The sequence below is a fragment of the Mytilus californianus genome, unplaced genomic scaffold, assembly GCF_021869535.1.
Source record: "Mytilus californianus isolate M0D057914Y unplaced genomic scaffold, xbMytCali1.0.p SCAF_1, whole genome shotgun sequence".
Lineage (NCBI taxonomy): Eukaryota > Metazoa > Mollusca > Bivalvia > Mytilida > Mytilidae > Mytilus > Mytilus californianus.
This window is the reverse complement of record NW_026262581.1, coordinates 3,725,087-3,750,740: the sequence shown is the minus strand read 5'-3', so window position 1 is coordinate 3,750,740 and position 25,654 is coordinate 3,725,087. Positions and strand designations below refer to the sequence as shown.

Genomic DNA, 25,654 nt, shown 5'->3' with positions numbered 1-25,654 from the left:
GAAAGAAGAAAATAGTGGTGGTTTATTCGTCAACATTTTCCACACATCTCTATAAATATAGTTGAAAAATGAAAATTTTAAACCACAATTAGAATGGGATATTACATTGTTCATTTTTACATTTCATAAGCGGTAATCTTGGTATTCTAATCAATATTGAGTTATTTTGATTTTTATAAACATCGAATTTTCATCTAAAGAAGATGCTTTGATAAGGACATTTTTTACCCCTTTGATCCGAAATCTAGAAGTATTATAAATCTATCAAATAACCATCATTCTTTCTCTGTTTTGACCTGTTTGTTACACCATAATGACATCACAACTGACACGTCTGCACTAAAGTATCCAGGTTATATATCTCCATAGAATTAACATAATTTTGAAAGGATTGTAATTTTTTTGGGGGTTAAATAATGTCTCTTATCATATCTCCTCTTTTTATAATGTGTACAAATTTAGGGAAAATTCACACAATGAAATATCGTCCTGAATATATATGTAATATTTGGGCGTTATGCATTCACTAAAGTATAATGAATTACATAAAAGAACGATTTCGGTGTCCCTTAATCCTAGATATTCAATAGGGGCTAAAATCAGACTATTTCTAGACTATTTCTAGACTATTTCTAGACTAATTCTATGTGCATTTTCCTCTTTATTCTTTTATTATTGGTCTAAGTGAAAAATAGGGGGAGTGTTGGGCGCTCACTTTAAAACTATGAAATCGCCGACAAATGGATCAGACATAAAAAATGTTCAATTTCTACCTTTATGTCTGCTAAGAAAATTGTCATCTTGCAATTATTGGGATATTTTACAATGATATGTCTTTAAAATGTCTTAAAAAAAAATCCCGGATGGTGAAATAATGTGTTACTGGTGCAGTTAACTAGGTACCATTAATCTTATTACTACCATTGTTAGTGGACTGTTAGTATCATCGAGCATGTCGAGGGTATCAACAGCTAAGTATAGTCTGTACTTCGGCACTGGCATAGAAATACGGAGAATTAAGGAATCTACATAATGCATAGCTATGAGTCCTTGTGCGGGTTTGGCTGTTTACTTTTGGTTCTTTTTGGTTTTATCAACTTTTCAACGTTTGTATAACATATAGGATTTGGAAAAAGTTTGGCCTCGAGCATCACTGATGAGACCACGGGAGTTCCGACACTGAAAGGTTATTGATATTTTTTTATGAAATTTGTATTTGTTTTTCGTATTTCCTGTCTATTTGTATTAAATTTTCATCGTTGGCACCTTGAAGACCGTACAGTGACCTATAGTCAAACTTCTACGTCATTCGGTTTCTGGCTTTGACAATCATACCACATCTTCTTATTTATATATCAGTTGTCGAAATGCGCGTCTGATGCAGTAAACATTGTACTGTTAATTTTATTAAAAAGGAACATAGTTTTGTGTACTTATTTATCACATACATTTTAAATCTAGATGAACAATTTATGCTTAAACTTGATCAACACATTATGATAAGTTTTCTGCACAAACAATGCAAATTGTTCACACAAACCAGTAATTAATGGCATCAAATAATCTGAACAAGTCATTTACTTAACCAAGTTAATCGTTGTGTTTTCGTTCGTTACACGATCAAAACTTTACATCCATGCACTGCTAATTTAATACTACTTATAATATTTAAACGTATTAAATTTTTATAGCTTGTGTACCATTGTGACATATTTAAAATCAAAAGAAACCATATACATGTGTACATGACAAAGTCCAAAATGTCTGTTCTAAACTGGATACTTTTTGTTGCTGTCTGTTTACTAAATGAAGGTAGAGTCTTATATATATCTATATCTAAAGAAAATCTTTAATTGAAGTTTTATGTTATGTAAAAATTATATACCACGGGAGTTCCGACACTGAAAAGTTAACCCAGAAAAGGGTTTTATATAACGTATAAATTTGATTTTGAATGTTTTAATTTTCAACTGGATTTGTAGTCTTGGTCAAACTTTAGTTTTCAGTGTAATATTATAATTTGAGTTTGTCTATTCGTCTGTTTTCTTTTTGTCTTGGTTTTGTCAGTCTTTCCTCAACGGTTTTTAATTGCCCCATGTTTCCCCTTCTAGTAAATACAGGTAAGATAGACCCAAATGATATTAAAAGGGAATTACAAATCTTCATCTACATATACACCAACTATACAAATTAAAAGCCACATACAAGACCTACGTATTCCAATAGACAAGGAAATGACGCATACAAACTAAAACAATTAGTTCAAACTATTTTGACTCTAACACATACAAGGTATAATCAAAAGTATAAAAGTTTTTAGTTGTTAATTTACTGTCGTTGTGGCGTATTTATATCCATTTCATCATGTTATTTATAAAACTTAACAATAAAAGCAGCAACCAACAACTATAGGCATTGTTGATTTGACCCGATTGAATAAAGGTTTAAAGAAAAACAATTCGGCTTTATTAACCATTGCTTAATTAATACATTTAAATGCCTTGACATACTTTAAACTAAAATATTTTAATGAAAACTAAAAATTAAAATAAAATATGTGAACCTTCAATGTCCACCATCGACACGCACAAAAAGAACAAAAATGTAAATTCTACAAACTTTTTAATTTAAATTGAATTAACCTCTAAATAATACTGTGGGCTTAAAAATACCAGTTCTTACTTTCTTCGGAAAATGTGACCAAGCTTTTACTTCTCATATTATTTTGGACTTTTACTTAAAATTCATAATTTTGACATTTTGGACTTGAAATTCATTGTGTTTTATATACATATTTTGGTTTCTATTTACATTTCTTATCCATAATCCATAACCTTTGATAATTTGAACATTGACTTACGTTTTTTAATTTGTAACAGTTATTCAATTAGTTAAAATTTAACTTATTCATAACTGTGTGTTCTTAATTATCATAATCTGATTATTATTTCACATTTATTCTCCCAAGTTCTGAAAACAGTCAGGGGCATTACTTAAACTTTGGCAAGTAACTTTTAAAATTACCTCAGGCTATACAAGTAAGGTTGAAAACGAGGCTATTTTAAATACTACATATAAGTAACTTTTCTAAATATTATTTATATTCATACAGATTTTACAAGCTTTAACAAATTTTCAAGCGCTTCTGGGTCAAAGAATGGTCTCTTGGGACTATTAAAATATCAGTTTCCTTGAAAATCTTGAAGGTAGACAGATATAAATAGATAGAAACTTGTAAGTTAGTTAAGACTTGAAGTTATTTATAATTTGTAACCCAAAATAATTGCATATGTTCCTTAAATAATGGTAAATACTAATTCTTTCAAAGATGTATAAAATAACTTATTCAAGTAATATTTTTGTTAATATTTTTAAAGTAACCCTTTATCTCTATACTCCTCTCAAATTTATTAAATTCTTAATTTTATGTAGTATGATGTAAAGATTCATGAAAACTACATTTGGTCCATGCTTCTATTGAAATTTAAATGACTCTATTGAGTAATTTAATTATTTTTAAAAGTAAACGTTACCTACATAAGTAACTAAAAAAATAACTTGTCTAAGCAACGCCCCTGACAATATCATTCAGATTAGTTGTTATTTATTAAGTTTATTCTGATGCTTTGCTTTTGCACCAATTGGCATTTCATTTGACCCAAAAAAAATCTTTCATTTGCGCTACAAACCTTATTTCATTTGCGCCAAAAAAAAAAAAGTCATTTGCAGCAATAATACAGATAAATAGTATAAAAAATAGATTTATTCAAAAGAAACTTTCAATAATAACTTTAAAACACTGTTTTTCTTTGCATAATAAAACATGATATTCATCAGAAATTAGTCATCATTAAACCAAAGTGAAAGCACTATGCACTGGTAAGTTCTAATGATAACCATGGTTGTGTTCGTTCAAAGTTTATATATTTTTTTGTTGTCCATAGTTATCAAATGTACCAGGATTATAATTTAATACGCCAGACGCGCGTTTCGTCTACATAAGACTCATCAGTGACGCTCAGATCAAAATAGTTATAAAGCCAAACAAGTACAAAGTTGAAGAGCATTGAGGACCCATATCTGTTATTATTCTTGCTTTGCAAGTTTTTTGTACTTTAAACGACTTTTCTTCATTTTACAGAACATTAGATAACCTATATGTGTGGTCATCATAAATTACGGGCTAATTTCCTCTATTTGTCTCCGAATTAATAATGTCCATCTTGACACCTCAAACATGTGAACACTATATAATTATAAACCGAAGTGACTCTCAGTTTTGTATTAGAAATGATTATGAACTCATTTGAATACCAACGGGGAATTCTGTAAAAAGATTTCTTATTCACGATAAAGCAATGCATATTTTAACTTTTCAGTTATATGTTACCTGTAAAATGGCAAAAAGAAATATAACCTTGTGGCGCAAATGAAACACTGGATTTTGTAAAACTTGGCGCAAATGCAATGCGCCCGTTTATTCATGTCAATTTAATTTTGTATACATAAATATCTTTATAATTTTGATGAATCAGATTGGACTCACGACTTTAAACTGTCCATCCGAAATAAAATTATTCCATGGTGAATTATTGAATTATTCATCTCGTGTTCCAGATTCTCAAGCGTTAGTTTGCACTAGAGTTTCAGACCCATTCGTTGTGACTGATAAACTGTTTACTTATCACATTGACATGTACTTTTGGCTACGATACTGGAGATTTAGTAACTCTCTAGTCACGAAGAAAAAATAATCTTTATTCGTTTTATATATGTCGGTTTCAAATAAAATTATATATATATGTCATTTCAGTGATGTATATGTAAAACTGTTACTTATGATATTTTAAGACGTCTGATGTACTGTTCTTTCATATATGTTCAGTTGATTACATAAAGAGTTGTTATTTTGCCTGAATTGAATGTAGTTTTTGTTATAACAATTAAAGTTAAGTACTAATGAAAAATTATGTACGCTTGAAAACAGAACATCTATACTATTAAACGAGGAGACCTCATTTTGTGTGTCGCTTTTCTTCCTTCCCCAATAAATTAATCATCATGCCTCTGTGTCCTATAGGTACCATGCATAGTCGCATTTGTCATCCATTCTTATGATTATTCAGTTTGGGGAAAAAACGAAGAAAAAGGCGTCCGGATATAGTTTCCGTCATCAGACCAACATTTATGTCATACCCAAGACTTCCGATTTTAAACTTTAAAAGAGGGGGTAAAGGGTTATTTTTGTGCAACGTGTTTTGCCACTTTTTATTTCACGCGTGCAGCCGTGAAAAAGGTTCGTTATTCACCGTGTTTCTTGAAATCGATAAAAAGATCAACGTGCAAGAAATTTTTAATTGTTCGCTCATCGTGAAATGGCAATTTTATTTCGCGTTCTTCCGTGCAGATACCACCACCCCCCCCCCTTTACTCCCCTCTTTAAACATAATTTTCATAATTACTCGGGGACAGGACAATTATTTTCGCGTTATTCTGCATGTATACTATGATTATAATCCTATAATATATAGAGACTCTCTATATAATATAGCAGTGATCGCCGTGGAGAAGAAACTTGGAATTGATAGTTAATAGCAAATACACTTTATCTATATTATATGTATGTTCATAGTATACAGAAACGCGAAAATCATGGAATTTAACAGAGAGCAAAAAAATAACGGACTTTGAAAAAAAGGGAGAGGGCTTAAAATAATTGTCCAGTCTCCAAGTGCCTGTGACTCAGTTTGATACCTTTTCTGAAATTCTCCAGACATAAAATCTTTTACAAAAATTCATCCTGCAACAGTTTACATACTTTCAACCAAGCTCTAAATACCCGCGATTTCGCGGGTGTGTTCTAGTATTCCATATTTTAACACCATCACTTTGAACACGTTCGTCAACTGTTCTGAAAGTGAACATCAGGTGTTCTTAATTATAACAATTTGGTTTTGTTCATGTTCTGTGTGTTCAAAAAGTGTTACAGGATTCCCTTTCCAGGCGAACGATGGCTTCAGGCATCGCCACTCATGCGCCGAACGATGCCTCAACGCATTGCCGACGGCAGGCCTCGTGGATTCGTGAAAATGATCATGTTCAGTTAACGAGCTTCTTGTTCTGCCCCATCGTATTTTAACATAATAATGCTATATATTCTGAAAACGGTAGGTTTCATGGTTTCTTTTAAGTTACATTTTGATTCAGGAAAGTAGATGATAACAATGACACGGCTAAAAATCGAGTGATTTTTTTTTCAAAATCTGCCGCCATTTTCGTCAATGAGGGACAAACCATGACGAAACGTATCAGTCGTCCATAAAAGTTATTTAATGTTTAAATATATTTTTTTTCAAGAGAAAACAACATAAGCACATCGGTTATTAATTCTTACATGTCTCAAAGCTTGAAAAAGTATTTTAAGGAAAGTCTAAATAAAATTAACCAATCGTGTTCCTTGTGTAAAATTACGTCAGACCTGCAGTAAAACAAATTCTCCGCTGAAACTATAATGCAAAAATTTACAAAAGACTTTTATCTAATTATATATGATCGGGTGTCAAAACTGTTGTAATAATTAGCAAATAGTTCCCATCTTACCATTTTCTGTAAATACACCAGGCCAAATTCAACCATAATTTGCAGACATGATGCACAGACAGTCATCTATAAGTAATCGTCATGTAATTTTGATCGGATCAAAAATATGGGACCAGAGTCAATCTGGTTAGCCAATGTAAAAATTAATCTCAACTAACACTACAATGCGAAAAGTTTGCAACCTTTATTGGAATGATGATTGGAAGACCCTCAAAATGTTGGTTAATGTTTAACAAATTATAAACATGACAAATATAGCAGGGTTGGCGGTTTTCTCTGAAACTCTAATGAGCATTACATTTCGTACTCTTTTCTGAAACTGTTTGGTCAATTATAACCAAACATGACATACCTAATGAATGGAACGTCCTCTACAACCGATTTTTATTTGGTTCCGCTAGAATGAAAAACATTGCAAGAGGCAATCTTAAGATCTGATCGACCAACTTACATAAATTTCTCGTATACATTTATTTCTTCATGGGACCCAAAGAAGGTTTTATTTTGAATTTGAAGTTAAAACGGCTCTTCAACTGTATAGAAATCCTCTGATCAAACGGTTTCAAACAAATATATTTACATTTTGATTACGTTTAATATTTGGATTTGCATGATATCTTTTCGACTGAAAGTAAAACAAATAATCTATCAATGTACATGTATCTATATATAGTTCTGTTTAGTTGTACCAGTAAAATGTTCTAGTATATTTATTATGAGCCAGAGTCGATTTCTTTATTATGATTGTGATTTATATTCGTATATAGTTCTACAAGTCACAGCCAGCTACTTTATCAAGATCATGATTATGTTTTATATTCGTTTATAGTTATACCAGTCACAGCCAGCTACTTTATCATGATTATGATTCTGTTTGTATTCGTATATAGTTATACCAGCCACAGCTAGCTACTTTATCATGATTATGATTATGTTTTATATTCTTATATAGTTATACTAGTCACAGCCAGCTACTTTATCATGATTATGATCATGTTTTATATTCGTAAATAGTTATACCAGTCACAGCCAGCTACTGTTATTACAGAAGTTACTACTCCAGATACTATTGTTATTCCGGTTCATCTTATATGTGAGTATATTTGAGATGGCTATACAATATTTTTTGTTCCGAATATATATTTTAAAATAACATCGCATACAATACTGAGTGATTTTTTTAGGTATTAGAGAACGTTTATTCAAGAAGCAAAATTTTCGAATGAAACCTGTAAAATATTGTTTCCCGGACTTTCAGCACAGAAGGTCAAATGTCATCATTGGACCACCTTTGAGCACGCAAACCAGTTAAGTTTTGTCTTGTGGTTTGTCGAGTAAAACTATATTCAATCAGTTGGATATTTATGAATCTCCGACTGTATTATTGTATAAGGTTAAAAATATTTACCATGAAATTACTATTTAATATAATAGATATGTTTTATTTATAACATGCTCTCATCGCAATTATATAAGTGATTGAAGTTAAAAACATTCATGAAATGTAATCACCTTACGTCATAATTTATCTGTGTAAATACAAAGTCCTCTTTAAGGTTCTAATTATTATGAGGAAATGAATTTTAACCTCACAATGATTTAAGAGATTATGTTTTGATAGCCTCTGTCCTTTAAAAATAATGGCATTATGTTTTATTTCCTTTGAATTCAAATCACTGCATCTTCTTAGCAAATGCATAAATTTTGTAAAACACCGTCTCATTCAACTGCAAAGTGTTATTTTGCCTATACTATAAGGTCTTATTTTACATCCCATTCGGTTTATACCTTTTTACCCTATTTCCAACAGCTTGCAAAAATAGCATGTATCATATAATAATATCTGCTATTGTGTTTAACTGTAATAAGGCCATACCAATCTGATCTCTAGTTCTTCTGTCAACTGCTCCAAAAAATATAGGGCGAGCGAGCGAAATTGTTTTTTTTTTGTTTTTCTTGAAAATGTTTTTTTTTAGGCGAATGCTCTAAAAGTGAAGCGAGCGGTATATATTTTTTTTAAATTATGCAATTTAGAAGTTGTACAATTAATGTATATATCATAACTGGGTTACTTCATCGAAAAAACAAGAAGGACAACAGAAGCTCTAATGCATATAGTGCGATTTATTTGTGGCTGTACCATACCAGATTTTCTTGTCCCACTGTGCACGTGGTTTAGTTAATATTGGTCGTTTTCTTCAAGTAAACTTTGTCGGCGTAAATTCAAGAGTCTTTCCTAAATTGAGGTAAATTATATGGCCTTCCAAATACCGTTTCGATTCCTAACATTACTGAAGAGACATTAATTGTCGAAATTCGGATATGTGTACAAATTTTTGCACCTCATTTTTGCGGTATACCATCTTTTCCGCAAGTTTATTGTTTTCTGTTTGGTATTAAATTAATAATTAAGATCCATTTTGTTACATCTGGTGATCGGTTTATTTGGCAATCGCCATGGCAGTCAGCAGGGTTTAAGAACATCCGTTGTTGGACCTGCTAGTCAAATGCGTTTTGTTAAAATATACTTTTTCACTTTTTTGGTCTTTTGAAAAATGTTGTTTGTGCTGTATTTAGACCCCTCTAACAAGAAATTTGTTTTGCATGCACACGTATAAAAATTGCGGTTTTTATCCAACACAATCATAGGTTTGAACGTTGTTTTCAATTTAGACTTGTATATATATATATTTATATATATATATATATATATATACATATTTAGGAAGCATAGAAACCACGGCAATCTCCATTTTTTTTTTATCTAATAAACATTTTTGTCATGCATATCTGTTTATCATGTTTATGGTACTATTCTTTAGGGTGAAGGTTTAATAAAAGAGATTCAAGGATTTTACAAGAGGAATTATGTTAGCTTGGTAAACGACACATGTTGAATAAATTTAAAATATGTGTATGTATCCAAACACAAGGGTGTCATTCGGTATATCGAGAGAAATGATCGTGAAAGAATAACTAACGGTGGTCAATAGATATAAGAAGATGTGGTATGAGTGCCAATGAGACAACTCTCCATCCAAGTCAAAATTTATAAAAGTAAACCATTATCAGTCAAAGTACGGTCTTCAACATGTACAAGAATTGTGGACACTTTTGAGGGAGATAACTCAAATTAAGAAATAATTCTTTTGAACTGGGTTTCTAATCTCCTTGACTCATCCGGTGTCCAGTTCGCAAGATAAGACAACTCTCGATATGTGTCGCGATGGTCTATATATGATCATATATGTGTTAATTGATTGTAATCAGTGGGAATCCTTTAACATGTTAACTATCAGCAAGGATTTGTATAGTTTTAAATCCTTGCTATCAGCAAGACACTTGGTTTTAAAGAGAAAGAAAAACTATATTTGAATATGCAATACTTGGGCTGTAGTAGAAAGAATTCACGACTTACTATGTCAAAAAAGTTCATAGTTTAATTTTCATTTGGCATAATTACAAATCTTTCTTTCAAAAGAATCTTCTTTGTCCTTCTTGATTATGTAAAAAAAAATCTGAAAAAAGGTATTTACTATCTGTTTTATACGCCTCTGAAACCGTAAACGATTGAATTTACAATGGTAATTATGAGGTCTTAAGTAAAGGTAATTTTTCAGTCCTGAGTTGCAAGTAAATGGCACAAAGTCCCACGCCTGACCGTCACATAATTGATAGGACAAAAAGTCACATTTAAATAGTAAAACTGTTTACTATAGTTTGAATATATTAGAGAAACTTAAATTATTGAAGTACTTTCTTTTCATCACATAAATTCATTATACAGCTTGGGATATTGTTCGTTAGAATTGATAAATGAAGACTTATCAAATTTTATTCATGCAAAGGATATATTTCTTGGTACCATAAAGCCAGTCAAATAATAACAAACTTTCGCAGCCTATTTTCTAAATAATTACTAGATCATTATGAATTCTTTTACCGTGAATTAATTTTGTTTACAAAGTTGTTTATACTTATAATTATTAATGTTCAAGAAAACTCAAACTATTACTATGAAATAAGTTTTTCACATTGTAAATCAGAGACAAACTATCTCTAACCTGATTTTTTTCTGGTACCATCTTCGTGTCCGGGGCTTTTATGTCCTACATTTGAAATGTATCATCTTAATTCAACAAATGGATATATTGGCTTATAAATAAAAAGTTGTGGTATGATGAAAACTTTCCGTCAATTGAAAGAACAAAATACGAGGATGTTATCAACAGTTACTATAGGACACTGTACGTCATTCAACAATGAGTAAACCCAGTTATACATGTTATAAAAAGTTATGTTATAAAATGCCCCGGTATGAAAAAATGAGAAATCATTTAAAAGAGAAAAACAATGGCCTGATTTATGTTCTAACATAGTTAAAAAAAAGAGACTAAAATCGCAACTAGTTAAAATAGCGGTGGTTTTTTTTCTAATCTTAAAAAATCCATTTTTCGAATTTGAGACGCTTTTCAGAAGATTTGGGTAAAAAAGACTAAACCTGTGAATTTTAGAAAGTCGATTTGATAAGTTTTGACAGTTTTAAGGCTACAATAATTTTAAAGAGGTAAATTAAAAGGCATTCTCACGTTTTTTCTTCTTTTTTACTAGTGTGAAATACATACAGGTTGGTATAATTCCTATTTTTCGAAATATTTGCCTACTTCGTGTCAATTTTCGCTGTATCTGTATAACCGTTAGATAATGATGTTTATTCTTAACATAAACCCATATTGAAAAGAAAAGATGGGAGTAATATGCAAAAACCAGACACAATACAATTTCATATGAAACTCAGTCATAAATTTCGAAAACATATGCGGTGTGAATCTAAATTTTTCAATAAACTATAGAGCTTCATCTTCACATGTGTATCCGGGATCGTTTTCCGTCTTCCTCAGGCAAGTTTAAAAAGCAATTCATATTGATGAAGATAACAAATGTTTTCATATATATTAACCTGCAAAATCGCTAAATAAGTTCATGAAAAAGTATTATAGGTCTGCTATATACAACTTTTTATACAGCCATTGTATGAGGGTTCTTTGAATTTTAGACATAAACAAAACATGTCTATCCAAAATAATTTTGTAATCACATAGCCCGGTAAGCAGAAAGGCAAAATAGATTTTCAAAAATATTTAATATGCACTCATGTGGGACGATCATTTTTATATAGACACCAATAGGAGGCGAATTGGAACTTAGACGATTAACTGTGAAAAAAGGCATAGGATAGCAAATTTACGTACCAAAAATAAGATGTGTGGCATAAACTTAAACAAATCAGTTAAGTTCTTTTCTAGAACTTGTCTGTTTTGTATTTGTTTTTATGCACGTTTTGTTAATCTATACTGAGATTCAACAGGGGGAGGGTTGAGACCTACAAAAGTAAGTTTAACTCGAACACATTTCCATATACATGTACTAGTACCTGTCAAAATTTGGGGATTTCGTAAGTAGTTGTCGTATGTCATATCTTATTTGTTTTCGTTATTTGGAGAATGTTTGTGTTTATAACAGACCTTAAGAAAAATAAGAAGATGTGGTATTATTGTCAATATTAGAAAACAATACACCAGAGACTGAAAAACGATGATGTAAGCAAACACCACATAGTTTTTTTTTAAATTCACATTGAACGTATAGACTCTTGGCGATTTAGATCCTGACATTTTTATAAAGGCATGTCTATTGTTGAGTATTTAAGTTGCCCTGTAAGAGCCTGTCTTTTGGAGAAGGCTATATTTTGCTCTCTAGATGTCTAAGTTATTTATGTGCATGGTTGGGTTGCTATCTCATTTACCAGAAGTTCAAGACTTCTGCATTTACTTATACCCCACATCTACCTTCATTCATAGAAAAAGTATGGTCTGATAGAAATGATTACACTGATATTGAAAGGCAAAGTAATATTATTTTTGAAATATCAGAAAACCTGTTGCACATATCAAATGATATGTCAAAGAGAGTGCCCAACTGTTTTCTGAATTTATTATTATAATTTAACTGTTGAATAAGTTTTTTTTTATATCATCGGACATTTGAATGTTCTAGATGCACAAATAACATATTGGATAGAAAATTAAAGGATATGGAGTAAATGTACATGTGACAAAATCGCACACAATACATAGAAAACATAGAAAATTATTAATGAATAGGGCTTTTATTCGTGTTCTACATCTTGAGAGTTGATGTAGGGTCTTCAACAATGAACGAATCATTCCAATATTTCAACATTCAAAATTTTAGTTAAATCTCTCTTGCACACTAGACATGCTAGACGGGGCTATATATGTTCATGTATAAACATCCCTGAGTACAGAAGTTGACGGAGTTATACGTTAAGTGTACATTAAACTTTTAGTACTGTCAAATGATATTCAAAATCAGCATGCATGTCGGTCTACATCTTTCATTAATTGAATAGCTGGCAGATGATAAGACAGCGGGTGGTTATTGTTTAAATTCACACCTTAATATGGTTAGATAAGAACACAATAAACGATACTTGTACATAGCTTTTTCCTTCCAATAAATAAAATGATATGTATTATACATAATAAGTGTTTACGAGAAAGAAAAACAATTAAATCATTAATGTAACTTTTCCCGAACCCTACAAAACTTAAATAGCAATACACAAATGCTTTGCATTTCAAGTTAATTAATTCATCATCCAACTTTTAGTACAGCATTTCAAATTCACATTGTTTCCTTTGTCATTAGGTGTGTACTGCAAATAAGCTCTTTGTAATTCATTAGCAATTTTCTAATTATACAAAATGTGTTTAAATTCTATCTATATATCTAAATTATCAGGATAATGTTTAAAATTTCAACAATTTTTAATCGGGACTAAAATTCAATTTAACATTTTCGTCATCATGACTTTATTTTAAACAATAATTGAAAAATGATTAATATTATTATTTTTTTTAAAGTTTCGACGCTATCTTATATCAAACATTTTCCGTCTTTCCCAATATGGTACGTATAGATAGCGGTTTCAGTTCTTTACAATATTCGTATACATGAACTGACGTTTGATAACGAAATAATCACCATATTCAAACTTCCAGGGACACCATCAAATGCAAACTTAAAATATTTTTTTTTGCACCTTCAGAAAGAAGAATTATACAAAAATAACATGGGACATGGCGAAATAATGTCACTGCAATAATGAATTTTATAGGAATTTTTTATTACCACTCGTCATCATTGAATTTGGTTAAGTTATGTAGGAAAAACGTATCTTTTCATGGGAATTTTTCAAATCATTAGGGACACCACTTTTAAATAACATAAAATAATTTTTTTTACATCAAAATAAAGATAAATTTAATAACTTTTTCACCTGCCATGGCAATAGTTTATGATTGTACAAATAAAATGTTGACAAATCATTTTTAAGCAACTGTCATGTTTTTTCCATATACAACAATGTTAAATTTTATCAGTTCAGAAGTGCTCCCTTGTTATTCACTGATAACGTTTCCCCCGCTGAGCTGTCCCTGATTCTTGTGTATGCATGGAGCCTTGGCTCACATCGAACAGTAAGCTATAAGTGTAATTCTACTTAAAAAATCTGTGAAAAATCTGCTGTGTTTTCATAAGGAGGAAAAAATCAAGGAGTAAATATCTTTGTAGATATAATACGTAATGCAGCCACAAATGAGTGAAGCGAGAGGGGGTGTCGTGGTCTTCCCCTGGAAATATTTTAATGTGTACGTTTTTGTTTTCGTAAGGGTTAAATCAAAGAAGCTATATCATTTAATTTTTCAATTTTACATACAGGTGCATTGAAGATGTTCTTTCCATTAACAATATAAACTTTTCTGATTGGGTCCCATTAACAGTCATGAACTAGAGATTACAGACACTATATCTACAGCTTCCTCTGCCTCATTTTTATTCGCCCTTTTACGGGACGTATTATGGCATATCGTTGTCCGTCCGTTCGTCTGTCTGTCCGTCCGTCCACCCGTCTGTCCGTCCGTCGTCAACATGTCGGACAATAATTCAAAAACGCTTTAACCAATTTGCTAGAAACTTTGGTGAACTGTTTAAATCTAGTGACGTGAGCTCCCTTTCGATTTTTATAAATTTCAGATTTTACGTGTCCGAGTTATGGGGTTTTATTCATTAAAAAGGGGGGATTTTCCAGTTTTCGGACAATAGTTCAAAAATGCTTTGAGCAGTTTTCATGAAACTTTGGCGAATTGTTTATATCTATTGACGTAAGCTCCTTTTCAATTTTTGTAAATTTTAGATTTTACGTTTCCGAATTATGAGATTGTATTCATACAAAAGGGGGGATTTTCCAGTTTTCGGACAATAACTCAAAAGTGCTTTCAGCAGTTTTCATGAAACTTTGGTGACTGGTTTATATCTATCAAAATAACCTCCCTTTAGTCTTTTATAAATTTCTGATATGACATTGATGAGTTATGGAACTTTATTCTTTGAAAAAGCGACGGGCGTATCATGCGCTCATGGCGCAGCTCTTTATTAGACATATACCCCGAATTTGATTATCTCAATACCAGAGTCTATGACAAACGAGATGATTTCAATTTTCAAATTATAAATTTTCCTCACCTCAACTTCATCCGCGTATGGAGTAAACATTTCTCAACTCATACGATTTTCAGGAGCTTGCAGCTGCTACTCAGTTTGTAAAACGTTATCAGTGCCTGTGCCAAAAATTAATGAGCCATGGGTTTGTGAAAGAACATCTCGTCTTTTTCTCAAAAAGGTAATTGAAAGTACCAAGACCTAATAGAATAATATTGATTATAGGTGCTGACTCTATGCCACATTTTTATCAACTTTACAGTTTTACCGTTATTTGTCTTTGTACTATTATGTTCCAGTTGATCGTATGACTCTTGGGATGGTTCGGCATATGGGCATCCAGCTTTCAGGTTTTTTGCTTTTTGCGTTCCTTATGTGGGTGGGTCCAGAGATGCGATTCGAACACATGAGGTTTTTATAGTGTTGTTTCATTTTGTATACCCTTGTATTTATATTTTACTTTTTTTTGTATTTTATCCGGAAAGTGATGTCATTATGTAAGGCGCCAAGTAAATAGAAATATTTTCGTTCGCCGGAGATTTATTCTGGTGCGCTCTACATTTGAAAACTAGTGCGCACAACTTTCAAAAACTGGTGCGCACGATTTTCAAATGGTGATCACTACTTTCAAACTAGTGTGCACTAGTTTTAAAGCTGTGCGCACCAGTTCTTGAAAGTCATGCGCACCATTTAGAAAGTCGTGACCACCATTTTTGAAAGTCGTGCGCACCATTTTGAAAATCGTGCACGCCAGTTTGAAAGCCATGCGCACAAGTTTGAAAGTCGTGCGCACCAGTTTTTGAAAAGTCGTGCAAACAGTTGTGGAAAGTCGTGCGCGCGAGTTTGAAAGTCATGCGCGCCAGTTTGAAAGTCATGCACGCCAGGTTGAAAGTCATTCGCAAAATTGTGCACTTTTTTTCAAACTGATGCGCACCAGATTAAAAACTCCGGCAAACGACAATATTTATATTTACATGACACTTAAGGGCCTCCGTAAATTTGCTTTACTATACTGACTGTATTATGAACTACAAAAACTTTTTTGTTGTCGTCTTTGTTTGATTTAGATGTAAGTGTGTTTGAACGTTAAATTAAGTTGTGTTGTTTGTCTGTGATGTATGTTTTGACTGCATGATCCAGATATGGCCACGTTAACCAATTATCTCTGTATGATTGCTCACACAATTTGGAAATATTACGGAACATTAAACAACTGTTATACAAGTAGGCATATTAGCTAGCTGGAAAACCAGATTTAACCCACCATTTTCTTAGGAAAATGCCTGCGCCAAGTCAAAGATATGACAGTTGTTTTCCTGCTGTTTTTTAAAACAATGTTTTTTTTCTCCAATTTTTACAAAAACAACAAGGATCTTCTTTTTATAGATATGACTGTGCATAAAAATGGAAATCAGATTAGACAATCTTAAGTTTTTAAACGACATAAAACTTATGCAGGACGGACAGACGGACTAATCAAATTAAAAACTAATATGCGTGGTATTACCAAATACATGTAATCAGATCCAATGTCATTGAACCATCATACATGTAGCCCTATTCACAAACAAAAGTGAAGCGGAATAGGTCATGCAAATCCAATCTTTTGAAATACCAATTACAAATATTAATTATCCTTTGTCGAAGATTTGACCGTTTTTGTGGATTTTTTACACTAACGAATAAGCGGCAACAGATCTTTCACGATCCGTTTCACGATCATCAAAATGCAGTACCCGATCTTTCACGATCCGAAATATCAATTTTTTACAAATATTACCGTTTTTGCAAAGTTTCTGATTAAACTGAATCAAAATAACTTTAAGAACAATTTTAAACAGTAATATTGAATGATATTTTTAAGAGAAAAATAGTTTATGTATTAAAAATTTGAAAAAAAATCATATTTGTTTACATTTTTATTTCTCTGAAATTTCGAAGAGCAATCTACCTTTTGTAGTTTTGTAAAAACGATATACTTTTTTAAGCCTTGATTTTTCTTGGATACCGATTATAATGTTGAACCATTTCGACAGACATTTTTATTTTTCCAATATTTGTCATTACAATTTATTAAATTAGATTATTTACTGACGTTGCATGTGTCTTCTCGATAAGATTTTCTTCACGATCCTAAACCAGATCTTTCACGATCCAATCACAATACGTGACCACCGTTACTTATTCTTTCACGATCATTTTTCTCGATATACCGAATGACAGTCGTGAACAAATGCCACTGAAAGATATTTGATAGAAGTTGTGTTCATTATATGGTAATGATTGTTTATTGGTTGCTTGACATCCAGTTGGAACTATCCATCCATATTCAGGATCAAAATAATAAGTGAGGTGAATATTTATTACTTTGTACTTAAACAACATGCTGTTCAGGATAGTTATATTGCTATACATGTAGATCGCAAGGTATTAAAATGTTCACTTAAAATGGCTGTCATCCCATTCAGATACATTATTCTGACTGAGCTAACAAATCTTTCATCAAAGACAGATAGGTATATGCATGTTGAAACAAGGATCGAGGACGATGATGGTTCTTACAGATATTGATGTGTTTGTGGTCATCTAACGAAATGTTTTTAATTTTTGCATCCAAGAACATGTCTTCAAAGGTAAAACGAGAAGCATATCGGATAACTGTGAGTTCAATAACTACTTGACCAGGGCAATGAGCTGTCACATTTGCATGTTGGAATCCCGATTTTTGACTTTTTATTTACAAATCGATTTATCACATGTGCGTTTGAATAGATTAGAGCATTATATCCAATAGAAAAACGTCTATGTGAAAGAAAAAAGAAAATCAAGGAGAAACTAATTTTGGAGCGGCATGCGGATAACAAATTTGCAGAGGCAGTAATTTGTTTTTTATTGAAAAGTCAATATCTCCAAAATAGGAGCGGGACAATCCAAAAAAATAGGAATCAAATTGGTGTGGCCTAAAGAACCAACAAATTTAGATAGTCAGCAACATGATAAAGATTTTCTGAATAGGGATCAAGCTTTTAGCCACTATACTAGTTATTCAACTGTTCGAATTTAGCTGAATAGTCTCTTTGTGTACTTTCTCACCAAAATGCTCCGAGAAAATATTTTAGCTGATTCATAAAATCCCTTTGTTTTGAACGTCTGTTGAGAGAATCCATGCAGTAATATTCAATATTTGAGTATTAGAATGATAAAATTTTGACCTTACCTGACTGAACAGATTCTCCCAATATGTAAGTTTGATTTGAATTTCTATCAAGAGATAGAATCTATGGTAACCAATTTCTTCTGCGCCACTGAGGAGCAATCAAAATAATCTGATAACGGAACAGTCTCATATTTTGTAATATCTTTGTAAGTATACAAATCTGAGGAAAACACATAAGAATACATTTCCCCATGATCAATGCATCTAAATAAATTTTGATGTGGATCCAAGAGCAAAATCTTTGGTCCAAATATGCCAAAAATCTACCCGAGGTTTTTCCCAAATTTGTCTTACAATGTGTTCAAAGACTATTCTGTCTGTTGAATGTTTATTCGACTCAACTTGTCTGCTCAAATGTTCTGCTTCCTAAGAACCAGTGACTTTTTCAGAAAATGTTGTTAAATTACAGAGGCAAATATTGTCGACTTCAACAGTACTGAGCTGCACTTAATTGTTGTGCATGGTTAGTACTTATTGGTTTTTTTAGTTGCTTCATCAAATGTTTCACAATGAAAACACTGTCTTCACTTCTAGACAATTTATAATGCAAACCCATCTGATGGGAGTTCTTTGCATTCCAATATATTTTGTTTCCTATATACCCCAAACCAGTTTTGGAAAGATCTTGCCTAACTAAACGAAATAAACACTATACATTTTGTTCGTCCGAAGCGTTTACTAGATTTACATTCATCAGTAACGATCATACCTAGATATTTGAAAGTCAGGGACGTGTAAATACACTGTAAACTTAATTTTGGATAATAGTACAGATCAATTACTGTCTGAGTGTTTGTTATAATTGTCCCTCATGACTAAATTATTTCAGATGTAGAGTAAATGAAAGTTTTAGTCAATCTTTTCGAGAGTCGATGCCACTGCTGGTGGAAGTTTCCTCCAAGAGGGTATCACTAGTCAGAACTTCTGTGTTGACATGAATTATCATTGATATAGTCAAATATATAAATTTAACTGTTAACAAAACTTTGAATTTTTGGAAATACTAAGGATTTTCCACCCCTGGAATATATTACCTTAGCTATATTTGACAAAACCTTTCGGAATTTTGTGTCCTCATTGCTCTGTAACTTCCTACTTTATTTGGCCCTTTTTCGAGATCTATATAGATCTATATAAACCAGTTGTCAAAATACATAGTTATTCTGATAAACTGTGGTCGCTGACAAGCAGCAACTGCGGACAATTATTTTTGTGAAATTTTAGCACTAAAATCCAGTGCCATAGCTGTGCTTTGGAAAAATTAGTATTTGAAAATACGTTTTGGATAAAGTTAGAGTTATTCTCCAATCTTTTGCATTTAGTTGGCTTATTTATCTGTTCATCGTGTGCATTTTAAAATGCATTTTCTTCAAATATCCATTTATAAATTTCATATCTGTAACCATTTCTAATATTCAAATTTTCATTGTAACCAGTTATAAGCTAGGTGCAGTAACAAAAATAGTTAATACAATATAGTTACTGAACTTTTTCTATAACATCTTTTACTAAAGCGTTGTCAGTTTGTCTTCAACTTGGAAGTTTAAATACCCTTTGGGGTCTTCCGCCTCTCATTACTAAGGACCATTCATTTTTTGCAAAAGACATAATAGAAAAACAAAGGATAGGGGGTATTCATCGATGAAACAAAATCAGTACATGCACAGCCAAAAAATAAATAATACACAAAAAGCAAAGGAACAGCGCTTAGTATTGCTTTAAAATTTCTGAACATATTACTACGATGACTACCCCCAGTCAACTATCGTTCTTGTTTGGAAATGGACCCTATGTACTCATGGTAACCGTCTTGTCACTGTCGCTCCTTTGAACTTTAGAAAGCGTCACAATTATTTTGTCTACCCTTGTCTGTATATTTTACTTAATTTGTACGTTATCGAGAAAGTGTTCACTATATAATGTATGTACTAATAAACAACAACACAATTTGTTGGCGTCTATGTCAAATTTACTATCAACTACAAAAAACGATTTTGTTGACGTCTTTGTTAGATTTTTGTATGTTTGCTGTGAATTTTCTAGTCAGTTGTATTGTATGGGTCTGTGATATATTTTTACACAGTTTTGGCTGCTGGATCCCAATTTTTGTCACATTAACCTATTATGTCCGTTTGGTATTGCTCACCCAATTTTGTCAATACAACGGAACTATAAACAACTGCTATACAAGTCGGCGGTTTGGCTAGATATAAAACCAGGTTTAACCCACCATCTTCTGCGGAAAGCATGTACCAAGTCAGGAATGTGACAGTTGTTTTCCATTCCTTCCGTTGGTTGATAAGGTGTAACGTTTGAATTTGTCAATTTTGTTTTGCATTCCCCTTATCTGAATTTACTTTGGAGTTTAGTATTTTTGTTATACCTTTTTCACATGTGATTTTCTAATGACGCTACTGCTTTAGTTATATTCTGAGACCTTTTAGGTCTTACATTAAATACTAGTCTACTTTCACTTCCGTTACTTCATTCACATTACTATAATCACATATGTTCAGAAATTCCGTGTTCTGATTGTTATTGTTTGTGCGTACTCATGTTTGGAATGGAACAAATCGAACAGTGTAAGGAACGTTCGAAAATTTTGAAATTTCTGCTTTTCCTCACACATCAGTCCATTGTTTGAAAATGAAAGTTAATTTCAGAGACATATCGTTGTTGAAACTCCGACACGTTATCGAAAATATCATACGCACGAGATAATTTTATGCAAAGCACAATCGTAAATTTTAAGTAATCGTGAAACGATATTTAGGAAACATAATTATTTTTGAAAACGACAAGGACTTTAATAGAAAAGCTATTAAAATCCTGTTTTTTTTAACTTAAATATGTTTTAGAGTCTGGGCTTATAACGCCCTTTATTTCAATACATTCAACTTTAAATTGTACTTTTTAGCTATCTTCTGATGTCGTGTACTTGTTATTCCCAGTATTGAAAGTTCTTTCTATCCCGGAAATCAAGACAATCTTTCCGTTCTCTTATGTAATCTCAAAGCCTTGTTTTCCATGTTTTCTATTAAAATCGTCGGTTTTGCTTCCACATCAAACAAGCAAGTCTTCTGCGGAAGGCCAGTGTGACGTATTGGATTTTTCTCTCCCTCTTTTTGCGTTTACGGCATTCCTTTTCTTCTCTACTGGTTGTTGAGTGACCCTCGGCACATGCAAATCAGGCGGGACATTTGGCGATAGTATGGTTTTATGCTATGGAGTCGCTTCATCTAGATCTTAGTTTTGCTCAGCTATTGGGGCCATTGCCGAGTCTGTCTCTTTTGACAGAGCTCTTGGGATTATATAAGTGTCTCTGGTAAATACGGATGTGATATTGAAAAATATAATTCTGACGTATTTATTATCATTCATTTAAGTATTCAATGTATTATGTATATAATTTCAACAATTGTCATTTATTAAGTAAAGTTAAATGTAGACAATAGGTCTGAAGTGGCAATCTTACAAGCTTTAGATTTCTTCAAGTTGTCAAAACTAAGGTGAAATATAAGCTAAAACAGACAAAATAGTAACTATAAGTACAATCCTTATTCTAGAAAATTTGAAGGCTGTGAGTTAATGCAAACTAGCCAAAATATATTTTAGAAATAACCTGGATGCTTTAACTTTGTGTAAATAGGGTAAATAAATGTATCTTTTAATCAGACTTGTAATCATACACTTGTACATTTCAGAACGGCTGGTGCTATTCCCGGGATAGTTGTTGGTTGCATCATCTTTGGAGTTATAGTTTTTGTTGTTGTTGTGATAGTATGCAAGAAAACGAAAACCAGTGGGAATAGAGGCACCGTTGTGCGTCCAACCGCAACCATAACTACTGTACATGCTCCACGTATGTAATACAGTAACTTATAGAATTGAGAATGGAAACGGGGAATGTGTCGAAGAGACAACAACACGACCAAAGATCAGAAAACAGCATAAGGCAAACAATGGATCTTTTAGCTAGCCCCTAAACAATAATGTTTAGCAAAAAGAACGCCACACTTAACTCCGAAACATATAAATGAACCAAAATTAAAAAAACACACAAGACTAACAAAGGCTTTAGGTTCCTGCCTTGGGACAGGCGCATAGATGCGGCGGGATTAAACATTTTTTTGAGATCTCCCCCTATACCTCTAGCCAATGTGGAATAAACAATCACACAGCACTACGCACAGCAAAACTCAGTTTAAAAGTCCCAGTCCGATGTTAGAATAGGCAACAAAAGAAACTAAGAAAGATGACAATGATCAACACAAATCAACAAAGGACTACTAGAAGTAACTGACATGCCAGCTCCAGACCTCAATTAAACTGGTCAAAAGAATATGTCTTGTTCAAATGAAAATCAAGCACAATCCCTCCCGTTAGGTGTTCAGTATCATGCCATCATAAATTATCCGAGAAGAACATAACCCCTTATCATACCAACAACTGGTTCTATAATAAATGTGTTTATTTCCGATGCAAAGACCCTATGAGTGAATCAATATTAATTTTTAAATGCCATCTCTAATGACTTGACAACAGTATCGGAACTATATCCTTTCTGCATAAGTCTGTTTAAAGGTTTTGTTAGCTTTTGAGGTGAATGACGACATTTTTGTGCTTTGTATAGAATATTTTCATAAAAGATGTGAAATACCTGAACGTATAAGATGTCTGCACGTTGATTTATATTTACGAATGATGTCCTTGTACTGATGATAAAATTTAGTAAAAGTTTTGACAAGTTTGTGATATCCAACACCTTGGTGTAATAATTTTTCAGTAATACAAAGATTTCGGTTGTTAAAATCAAATACGTTGTTACATACACGAGCGAATCCAATACGTAGAGATATATAAACACCATAAGATGGCGCCAAGGGAACGTCAACATCTAACCAGAGGCTCTATAGAGCCTGTGTCGCTCACCTAGGTCTATGTGCATCTTCATCATTGTAGACTTCTGTTTACAGTTTCTCTCTATCTTAATTAGTGGTTGCCCGAAAAACAAACGAGAGTAACAAAAATCGTCATTTAAGGGCAATAACTCCTATCTACTAACTTTTTTTGGCAGAATTTATTTAACCTGATTGTAGATTTTGTCTTGCTGAAAATTTTTGGTATTTAAAGTTTACATGTATCTTTTATGGTTATCAACATAATTGGCAAAAACGCCAAAAATTGGTAAAAATGGTTATTAAAAAGCAATAACTTCAATAACCAGCCGACTGAAGAATTCGGCTATTAGACTTATTGGTAGATCTTGTCCTGCTAATTACTTATGCTGTTTAAAGTTTCTATTTATCTATTGTAGTTTTTAAGATTTTAAGCAAAAACGCGGGAAAAATGGTAAAAATTGTTATTTCAGGGCAATAACTCTAATAAGGAGTCGATTGATGATTTCCGCTATCTTTGATTTATTTGAAGATCTTGTTTTGCTGATCAGTTTTGTTGTTTAAAGTTTCTGTTTATCTATTATAGTTTTCAAGGCAAAATAGAAAAAAGTAGTAAAATTTGTCATTTTAGGGCAATAACTCCAATAAGAAATTGTCTGACAATTTTGACGTAAATACATAATAGGTAGAGCTCAACATTCTGAAATGTTTTGCCCCGTCAGATTGTCTTTATTTATAGCGGTTTTCAAAATAACAGACAAAACTTACATTATACCCCTATGTTCTATTACTAGCCATGTCGGCCATCTTGATTGGCAAGCGGGGTCATCGGACACATTTTTAAAACTAGATACTCTAATGATGATTGAGGCCAAGTTTGGTTAAATTTGGCACAGTAGTTTCAGTTTTAAGATGATCTTTGTAAAAGTTAACCGACGACGGACGACGACGTCGACAGACAACGGGCACCAAATGATGGATAATAAACAAGAGGAAATGAAAAACCTCTTTGAGCGTAAATTTTAGTATTAAGCTTCCTGTTAAAGATAAAGATATCAAGATCCAGGATTAACATTATTCGCAACAAACTAAATTAAATATCTTTGTACACTGGACGGATGCCAGTGCCAATGCTGATGTTTAAATATTTTTAGATCTTTAAATATATCTGAAGAATTTTACGCGAAAACCAGTTCTTCAACATTTTGTTTTGATGTTACTATGTTTTTTTAAGAATTATTTGTCTGTTGCACTTGTATAGAAGGTTTCGAGAAAAAAAAAATGATCACATTCAAATGAGTTGGATTAGTTACCATTTAATTTATCTTCATTTTATTAAGAAATGATTCAAATTAATGTCTTTAATTTTAGTCGAGTCAAAAGAATTTTTATTTCTTCTTAGCATAATTAGTTTTCTACTTTCTATTTTTGCATTTCAGCTCCAGGACCATCATTTCCAAATCAGCCAGCCGGGATGAGTTATCCCCCACCACCAGGACAGAATATGGCATACCCGCCTCCTCAGGGACAGTTTGGTTACCCACAACCTCCTCCTCCCCAAGGACAATTTGGTTACTCACAGCCTCCTCCTCCACCAGCTTACGGAGGTTACGGGGCACCACCACCGAAGTATTGAATATGTTCCTCAATCTATTTTAAAAGGCTAATTTTCGGATTAATATTCACGGAGTTTAGACATGTAATATCAAATTACGTATTTCAAATGATTACTGTTCTATAAACGAATAAAAAAAACTTGACTAACCATATCACTACAGATGGTAACGTTCACGATATAAGGAATAGTCACCAAATGATGTAAATAAATGATAATTCTTTTCTGACAATATTTTATAGAATGATTCCTTGCAACTAATTGTTCCTAGAGGAACACGCCTTTTGTTGAGTTATTTTTATATAGCCAGTACTTCGATACTGGCATGACAATATGGATAATTTAGGAATGTCCTAATGCAAAGCTTTGATTCCTTGTCCGGCTTTGGCTTTTTACCGTTTGTTCTTTTTGGTTTTGTTCATCTTTTCAACGTTTGTATTACATTAAGGATTTTCAAACATTTTGGCCTCGATCATCACTGAAAAGATCCTAATTGTCGAAATGCGCATCTAAAATTTTTACCGTACATTTTATTGAAAAAGATCGTAGTTTTATGAATAAAATTAGATGTTGTATGATTGCCAATGAGACAACTATCCACCAAAGTTCAAATAAAGTGGATGTAAGCAATTATAGGTAACCATACAGACTTTAACAATGAGAAAAACCCATACTTTATAGTCGGCTATAAAAGGCCACGACATGAAAAATATGAATCAATGCAATTGAGCAAACTAACGG

General features: G+C 32.3%; 1 protein-coding gene across 1 annotated transcript; it reads left to right on the top strand.

Annotated features, from left to right (window-relative positions):
* Nucleotides 1–1,679: 1,679 nt before the first annotated feature.
* LOC127736000 (protein shisa-5-like) lies at nt 1,680–25,145 on the top strand. The gene is made up of 4 exons (XM_052246525.1): nt 1,680–1,812; nt 7,615–7,693; nt 22,105–22,262; nt 24,738–25,145. The coding sequence occupies exons 1-4, from the start codon at nt 1,746–1,748 to the stop codon at nt 24,932–24,934; spliced, it is 501 nt and encodes a 166-aa protein (XP_052102485.1). The 5' UTR covers nt 1,680–1,745; the 3' UTR covers nt 24,935–25,145.
* The last annotated feature ends 509 nt before the right edge of the window (nt 25,146–25,654 follow it).